The following is a 9785-nucleotide window of genomic DNA, read 5'->3' as shown; positions in this document are numbered from 1 at the left end:
AATAGAGATTGCCTCTAGGCATGGAGAGAGCTAAGATTATATGTACCAAAGTTATATATATTTATATATTTAATCAAATGGATCTAGAGAGAATGTCATGAGATATATATTGAGTCTATATAGATATATTTATATATAGATATGATCACCTCAAGAGGGTTTTAGAAGAAAGATGATGAAGAAGAAGAGTTAGATATATATATATATTTATATATTTATATGTATAATGTCACATGGCCATTTTTGTCATTTGTGCCCTACTGACAAGATGAGAGAGAGTTTAGAGAGAGAGTGGGGTCTTATTGAGTGAGTACTTGGAGAAATTAGTCCAAATATAGGGTTTGGTGGGGTCTTTTGTAATAAAGTGAAAATAAATGAAAGTCTCAAATAGTTAATTACTCATCATTCATATATATACTCTCTTTCAAAAGATTGTAAAATAAAAAAAAAAATCCAAAAAAATTAAAATTATTTATGTAAAATTATGGTTTTTATACTATCGCAGTTGCGAAATGTGTTGGTAAAAATAATTTTTGTCAAGGCATTATACTATTACACTGAAAAAAGTCTCTTTTTTTACACAACTTGTTATGATAGCGCAAATATGAGTTGCGCTAACTTGTAAAAATATGTTTGTAAAATTATAACCGTTACAGTGCAGTTTGCAATACGTTAGCTAAAAGTGATATTTCTTTCACATAGTAATAATAAATAAATAAATATTCAAATAATAAACAATCTTTTTGGTTAATTGTTAACATTGTAGAAAGGCTCTCACTAAATATAAAAGTAATAACTAGCTTTTTTTTTTTTTTTTGAAAACTAGCTTTTAATAAAACATCATTTTAACTATATATATAAATATATTAATTGGCTTTGGAATTAGGTGAAAATTCACTTTAAAACACATACGTACATGAACTAATAACTAACATAATAATTCAATACAAAACCTATAAGATTATATAATTAGGTGAGTAATTAATTATCTATATATGATTTTAAATAATAATAAAACCTAGACATTATAACACAAACGAGTGACATATTTATGTGTATTATTAATGTGTGAGATTTGATTGAAATTGGTACATTTATCAAAGGTATCTTAAGTTTATTATTTTTTATTATATAAATTTATTAAACTTAAAAATAATAATAATAATAATATAGGAGTTGAGGGGGCAAGAAGTAAATTTCATCGAATGTCTTATTCACCTCATTAAATAATCTCTTCCACAAGTCCCTTTCTCTCTCTATAGCTAGCTAATTCCCACCATCATTCACATGAAAAAAAATTAAAATTAAAATAAAATAAAAAAAAAAAGTAAAAGTAAATGAAAAGAATGGTTAATGGAAGTCTGAATACAAATGAGTGATATTTATAAACAAATATTCTCATCTTCAACTTCTCTTTATTATTTTCCTTTCATATATATATATATATTAAAAAAAATTATATAAAAAAAAAATTATACCTTATTGTGTTAGTGGAATAAGTGTGGAAAATTAGTATATAAATATATATATAGGATGAATATAAAAAAGTCATTTCTCTCTAAACTTTAACTTTATAAATCTCTCTCTCTCTCATCTCTCTTTCTCTCTCTCTCTCTATATACCTTCATATTTTTCAATATATCTTCTTCTATATTCTCTAGTACTCTCTACTCAGATTCCTCACAAGAAAAAAAAAATAAAAAATAAAAAATCATCAAATTAAAACCACAAACCTCTTATCATCATCATCATCATCATCTTCAATATCTGGTAATTATTATTTTTATATATTAATTTATGAAGAAACCCTTTTACTTAAGGGATCTAATTATACTATAAAGATTAGTTTTTTTTTTTTTTTTGGTTTTATAAAAATAATTTTTGTTGAAGATATTAATAATTTTTGTTTTTGAGGTAGAAATGGCTTACAACAACAACAACAACAGCAACAACAATGTTAATAATTCGATATCGATGTCGATGTCGATGTCGGTTTCTTCTCCGGGGAGAAAAATGGGAAGAGGAAAGATTGAGATAAAGAGAATTGAAAACACAACAAATAGACAAGTCACTTTTTGTAAAAGAAGAAATGGTTTGTTGAAAAAAGCTTATGAACTCTCTGTTTTGTGTGATGCTGAAGTTGCTCTTATTGTCTTCTCTAGCCGTGGACGCCTTTATGAGTATGCAAATCAAAGGTATAAACATATATGTAATTAGGGTTATCTTTCTCTCTATATATATATATATTATTATTATTATTATAAAACCCTAACTATAATATAGTAGTTTTAATATAATATGAGAAGAGAGATCTTACTTTTTACTTGTTTTGTTTTTATAAGATCATGATCTACAATATATATAAATAAAAAAAAAATATTCATTTACTTAATTGCATTTTTTTTTTAATTTAAGTGCTCTTTTAATGAACTTTTGTGTTTGGGATTTTTTTTGTTTGGGTTTTGGTAAAATAATTTATGGTATTTATATTTATAGATCTGGTGTTAGTATGGATATTAGAAATATTATTATATAGAGAAGATATAGTAAAAATAAATAAATAAATAAATTGTTGTAAAAAAGGAAAATATCTAGAGGTTGAACTGAGTCCATTGTTGAGAAAATTTCTTCTTTCTTCTTCTTCTTCTTTGGTACATATAATTTCACACTTTGTTTTTTCTTTCTATATGAAATTAATCCATGAAAGAGGTATAGCTAGGTCTAAAAACCTAGAGAGAGAGAGAGAGAGAAAAAGAGAGAGAAAGAACCTTTCCCATCTTTTTTGACACATCCTTAATAATAAGTCAATTTTTAGAAATCAAAAACAAAATGGTACGTTTTTCAAAAAGAAAAAAAATATATATATAAATTTATTTTTGTTTAATTTTATTTTATTTATTAGGGTTTTTAAGAAAACAAAAATGAAGACTGATAATGGAGTTTTCCTTTGAAACAACTTTGAACTTCTCTTATCAACCAATCACAATTAGGGTTTTTTTTTACACAAGAGAAATTTCCAAAATCTCATTTTGTGATATGCCACGTGGAATATTTCTGAGATAAATAGTCAAACATAACCAAATTAGGGTTTCATAAGCAAAATCAAAACTTAAATTTTTCTTTGTAATAAGAACAAGAAAAGAAAATATAATAATATATAAAAGAAGTTTCTTGATATGACAAAACTCATCAAATGATTTTTTTTTTTTAATTTGGTGTCATTTACACCCACTTAAATTTTTTTCATAAATTTTTTAACCCTAGTTTAGGAAATTTGGCGATCTGGGTAAGGATTTTGGTTGTGTTTGAGCTATATATAAATATATATTAATATATAAATATTCTTTTTTTCTTAAGTCTTTGGGTGTAGAATCTTTGGTCACGTCACACACGATTTTTCAGTTCTTGACCACTGACAAAAAGAGGTTTTTTAGGTCATGATTTCCCATAATGGTTTTTCTTATCTAAAAACCCTAATATCATACTTTGAATGCTTCAAAATTGTTTTTTTTTTATTTATTAAGAAAAAATCTCTTGTTTTTTTTGAGTAAAATTCTTTCACAAAAGAGTGAAGGAAAAAAAGTGAGTACGTACCACTGATTAACCAATGAGAGTTATATATATATTTATTTATATATATATATAGCTCAACACTGGCTGAGTTATATATCATCATAATGTCACTGTGTACAATTAATTTTGGCTTTTAACACATTATTTTTTTTTATATATAAAAAATAATATTAATGGTTGAAAAAATACACCTAAAAAGTTATATATACAATAATACAACCTAATTAATAATAAAATAAATCAACTTAAATTAATTTTTTTTGTTAATTTGAATGTTTTTTTTATTTATTTTGTTTTCATATATATATATGTATATTCTATTTTTACTCTATAAGACTTCATATATATTTTTTTTATATACTTTGTCTTAATATTTAAATATATGTATATTTTATATGTGAGAAGGAATAATTTTTGTTTTTTTTTTTAATAAATTGAGTATAAATGTATTATGTAATATATATATTTAAAATTGTGATTAAATTTAACAAACCAAAGAAAAAGGGTTGGGTGTAAATATATAAATATATATTATGCCCTAAAAAAACCCTTAACCAATGAGAGAGTTTTGAGTTTTTTTATTTATTTATTTTTAAGTTCTGATTTACTGAGGTTAGTTCAAGTAATAATATATAGTTATTGCTATTTTTACTCTATAAGACTTCATACATTTTGTTCGTTTTAATTATTTTTGTTTTAATATTTAAAAAATATTTTATTACAAATATATATTTTTTATAGGATGTGAGAAGGAATAATTTTTAATTTTTTTTAAAAAAAGAATGAGTATAAGTAAATATTTTTTTTTAAAATCCAGTTTATTTATAAATTTTGAAAGTGTAAATCTTATAAACAAACTCCATTTTTTTATTAAGTAATTCACTACATTTTACATTGGAATTGAAAATTATATATATATAAAAAAAAACCTTTAACCAATGAGAGAGTTTTGAGTTGAGTTTTATTTATTTTTTTTTATATTTTTGAGTAGTGACAGCTGAAAGGCTCTGATTTACTGAGGTTATTTTGTTCAGAATGAAAATGACTAATTAATAAAAAAATAAATAAAAAAATTGAAGAAAATGGTTAATAGAGTGATATTTCCATATGATTAATGTAAATATCCATTGTGTAATAAGTGAGTTTGAAAAAAAAGACCTGTTTTTATTTCATATGACTTTCTCTACATTTAGTTATTAAGCCAATCAATAATGAAACTCTGTCCACGTGGCAATCACAGCCAATCACAGCCTCGATGAAATTAAGGTTATCTGTACCATTGGAAACTGTGATTTTAAAATGTATCTATAAATATAGATATTTGAACAGTTGTAATTTTGGCAATTATTAATTAATTAATATATTTTCTTTCAATGATCTTCTCATAAAAATATGTTACTCATCATCGATCTCAATGTTGAGAGTGACCAATTTATCTGACATTAGAGAAAAATTAGAAAAAAATGCTCAGATTTTTTTTTTGACTCATTTCATTTTGCTTTTTAGGGTTTCTTTTGTTGTTGCAAACCTGTAAGCCTAGGCTTTATATATGAAAATTATTAAAAAGTATAATTGTTTGTGCCTATTAATTTTATCCTTATTAATATTGGTGTAATTAAGTATTAGTTTCATATAATTTAACAAAATAATTTTTAAAAAATATCGTTAATTAAACATCGAGCCCACCCCGGCCATAGGCATAGGCAGGTTAGGCCTGTACCTAGAGCCCACCTAGCCGAGGAGCCCAAATTTTTTTCCCTTTTAAAATTATATATATTTTTTTACTGACTTTCAAAAATACCGCATTTTCTCTAACATAAAGGCTCAAAAATATGTTTTTTTGTGGCTCACTTTGTTTCAGAGTCGGCCCTGCATGGAGCACTACTTATAAAAAGTATTGGACACTACTGGTGCCCAATAATAATACTCTGATTTATATATATTTAAAATTATTTGTTTTAAGTGCAATGAATGATACATAGGTTGGTAAAAACTTTATTATGTTTTACTTTTATATGTTTAACCTTTGAATTTTTTACGGCAAAACTCTTTTAATTTCACTTTTTTCTTAGTAAATTTGAAGCATTCGTTAAATTTTACGGTTAAATATTAATTAGTTTGTTACCGTGTGCACTTTTCTATCCGTGACATATGTATTTTTATTAATTTCGAAATTTGACTGTTACTTTCATATAAGTATACAAAGTAAAGATTACACAGTTAACATTTAACAGTAAAATTTAACTAACGTCTTAAATTTGCAAAGAAAACTAAATTAAATTGAAAGGACTATTCAAGCCCCCTGAAAAAATAAATGAGATTAAGTATATAAAAATTAAAATCCATATAAAAGAATTTTACAACTAATTACCAAAATTAAACATAGTGTTGGTTGGTATATTTAATTTCACCATTTTTGTTTTGTTTTGGTTTTCACTTATTTTAATTTCTATATAAGCAATAATTATTGGTTGGTTAGATATCATAATGATTGTTGTTTCCTTAAGTAAATAATTAATTTAATTATTTGTTTGATAAGTTATTCATAAAGAGTTGATTTAATTTTGATTATTGTGTTGATTTAATTAACATTATTATGTTTATTATATATATATAAATATATATATATATATATATATAGTGTGAAATCAACAATTGATAGGTACAAAAAGGCATCCTCTGATACTTCTAATACTGGATCAGTTTCTGAAGTTAATGCCCAGGTAATTATTTATTTAATTATTTCATTTCACTACAATTATTGCACTATTAATAAATAATTAAAATTATCACATTTATATAAGATTAAAATTATTGAAACTTTTTGCTAGAAACCAATGAGCTCAGTGTGACACATTAATTATATATAAATAAATATTATATCATTGTTATACAATATATTATTATTGTACTATATATTAATTATATTTATATGAATTAATCAAATTGATCTAATAAAAAAAAATCAGTTCTATCAGCAAGAAGCTGCAAAATTACGTGGTCAAATTGAGTCTTTGCAGAAAGGAATCAGGTAAATATTTATATGTATAATATAATTATTGTATATATATAAATTAATTATATTATTAATTAATATGACTAATTAATATTTGTTACAGAGAGTTGCTTGGTGAGTGTATAGACAGTGCAAAACCAAGAGATCTTAAAAATCTGGAGAGTAAATTAGAGAGAGGAATTAGCAGAATTCGATCCAAAAAGGTCTTAATCTTCTTCATTAATTCTTAAATTTACATAATAATTATTAATTATTTTCATCACTTTAATTAATTAATATTAACATTACATATGTGTAATTAATTGTTTTATTTTTTTTCACAGAATGAGCTACTCTTTGCTGAAATTGAGTACATGCAGAAAAGGGTAATTTATATAAATATATATATCAATTAATTTTTTATTATTAATTACTGGATTTTGTTTCATAATTATTGGATCAATTTTTTTTTTTGAGTAAATCAAAAAAAAAAAAAAAGTTCATTACTAACAAATTGATTGTAAAACACAACACTTTTTAAAAAGATTTGAAAATGAAAACTCTTTACGATGTCCCAAATTTTCGGGTTATAACTACGTAAACTATTACATCCATAAATTGATTTTTTTTTTTCTACATTTTCTAAAATCCAACTTTCAAACATAGCCTTATGGCTTCGTAAACACCTCTTATTGATGTAGCAATCTAAAAATAAATGGGCTATTGATTCTTCATGAGAGCCGCACATCAAACAGTTAGGTCAAAACAATCGTTGCTTCGTTTTTAGACGTTGCAAAATTGCTAGCCACAAAATGAAGCTATGTTTGAGTGTTTAACCTCTCCCAAACTTCAACATATCAATCGACTCGAGGTTGTCAAGAATACAAGTGTATTCACTTGTGACAACCTATTGAGAGTTAGCAATATTTTGAATCTATCCTTGAAAGCCACAATTGTTTTCCAATACCAACTACTTTACACGAGAGCAATATACACCCACTAATATGAGTCTTTGAGATATACTATGTATCAATTTCACCCATAGATTATCTTTTTTGGAGGAAAACTGTCCAAAGTATTCTACAGATGTAAATCTCAAAAACTAGATCCTCCCACTCGTTTAGGAGAATAAGCTACTCGCCAAGCCACTTGATCAGCTGGTCGTACATATTTTGCTTGTCCTTTCCACAAAAAAGCACGACAAATTGCATTAATTTGCTTCAATAACTTCCTAAGAATGATCATTATCTATGACTAATATATGTGAATGGAAATGATGACCGAGTTTATTAATGTGACTCTACTAGCAAAAGATATATTCCTTGAACTCCAAAAACAAATTCTTACTACCATTTCATCAATCAAAACTCCACACTCTTTTTACTGAAATTCTTTTAGCACAAATGGGAATCCCAAAATATTTAAAAGACATTGAACGATTATGAAAACTAAAATACATCAAACTAAACTTACTACATTCCACCTTAATCAAAGTATATACAAAACAAAGTTATACAAAATAAAAGATTTTTCTTTTATTTGGGCTCCTATGATAAGTGGGCCTTATGCGTGAGTCTAGCCCGTCTTAGCTTATAACTGACCCTGATTGATAGATGATTGATAGATGCCTAATGCATGTTTGTAAATATATATTTATATATATATATATATAATGTAACAAATATAATTATTAAAATGTGGGATTAATTGTATAAATTGAATACTGATGCAGGAAATTGATTTGCACAACAACAACCAACTTCTACGAGCAAAGGTAAAAATAATAAATACATAAATAATCCATTTTCATATATAAATGAAATTGAATTATTAATTCTTAATTTTTTTTTATGCATAATAATATTTACAGATAGCTGAGAATGAGAGGAACCAAAGCATGAGTATGAATATGAACATGAACATAAATATGAACATGAATGTTGGTACAAGCAGCTATGGTCATCATCATGAACTAATTCATCAAAATCATAATAATAACAATGATCATAATAATAATAATAATAATAATAATGATGATGAGGGTGCAGCATCAGTTGTGGTACACCAGCAACCAGGAAATTATTTCCAAGTCAATGCTTTACAACCAAATAACAATCACTACTCACGCCAAGATCCCACCATGGCTCTTCAATTAGTGTAAGAACATATCATATATATATATATATATATATAAATATATATAATTGTCTAAATTAATAATAACTTACATGAATTTGCATACTAAATCTAATATTATGTATACATAAAAATTAAAAATATTGACATGATAATTTTTCTAATTAATCGAATTTATATGTATTTATGGGTTACATATCACTAATTTTTTTCTATTTTTTTTTTCGAAAATAATATGTGCATCTAAAATATGCATCATAATTTTACGGAATAGTATATCTATTTTTTTTTTTCAAAAAATCAAATTTATTTGAACTATTTTTTTTAGTTTTTAAATAACAATGTTACATCACTAAATACAATATGTTTATATAATTATACATTTGACTTGAACTTTTTAATTCCCATAATTTTTTATTCATAAATATATATACATTAAAATGTAAAAAATTAATCATAATACACAAAATGGTTTCATTAATTGATTTTAGCATTTGAATATTATATATGCAGCTAAATATGGTGGTGGGATCAAAAGAAGAAGTGATACTTTTGTGCTGCAAATGGTGATAATTTGATGCCTAGAAATGCATGCATGTATTTCTCAACTTTATATATAAATATATATCTATATAGCTAAATCTATGTATAAGCAATTTGCTCTAAGTGCAGGACCTAATAAATATATATATGATATATATATATATATATATATATATATATATATAACTGTAAGTCTCTCTAATAGCTACCACAATATGTAGTGCATATATGGCCAATTAATTTGTGATATTGGTCATGGATAATATTATATCTACTTAATTTGTCTGTATAATTATATATATAATGCTTCAAACTTTTTTTGTGAGAGATGATATAATTATTATAATTAGTAACAACTTATATTTATATTTGATGTGTAATATGTATAATAAATTGGGCTATATATAGATGATTAGTGTGTCAATTGTTATTAATTTTTTTTAATAAATGTGTCAATAGTGCTTTATTGTATAATATATATTTAATTTGTAAGAAGATTCATGAATGTTACATGAGATATATGAATTCTCATTGTAAT

At 24.4% G+C, this 9785-nt stretch overlaps 1 protein-coding gene across 1 annotated transcript; it reads left to right on the top strand.

Annotated features, from left to right (window-relative positions):
• The first annotated feature begins 1558 nt into the window (after positions 1-1558).
• LOC115697576 (floral homeotic protein AGAMOUS) lies at positions 1559-9618 on the top strand. The gene is made up of 9 exons (XM_030624644.2): positions 1559-1770; positions 1919-2195; positions 6215-6296; positions 6543-6604; positions 6693-6792; positions 6913-6954; positions 8301-8342; positions 8439-8725; positions 9218-9618. Exons 2-9 carry the CDS (start codon positions 1921-1923, stop codon positions 9219-9221), a joined length of 894 nt encoding a protein of 297 aa, XP_030480504.1. The 5' UTR covers positions 1559-1770; positions 1919-1920; the 3' UTR covers positions 9222-9618.
• Positions 9619-9785: the final 167 nt, after the last annotated feature.

Source organism: Cannabis sativa, chromosome 7 (assembly GCF_029168945.1).
Source record: "Cannabis sativa cultivar Pink pepper isolate KNU-18-1 chromosome 7, ASM2916894v1, whole genome shotgun sequence".
Taxonomy (NCBI): Eukaryota; Viridiplantae; Streptophyta; class Magnoliopsida; order Rosales; family Cannabaceae; genus Cannabis; species Cannabis sativa.
The sequence above is the reverse complement of the archived record's forward strand: the minus strand, read 5'-3'. Positions and strand labels throughout refer to the sequence as shown.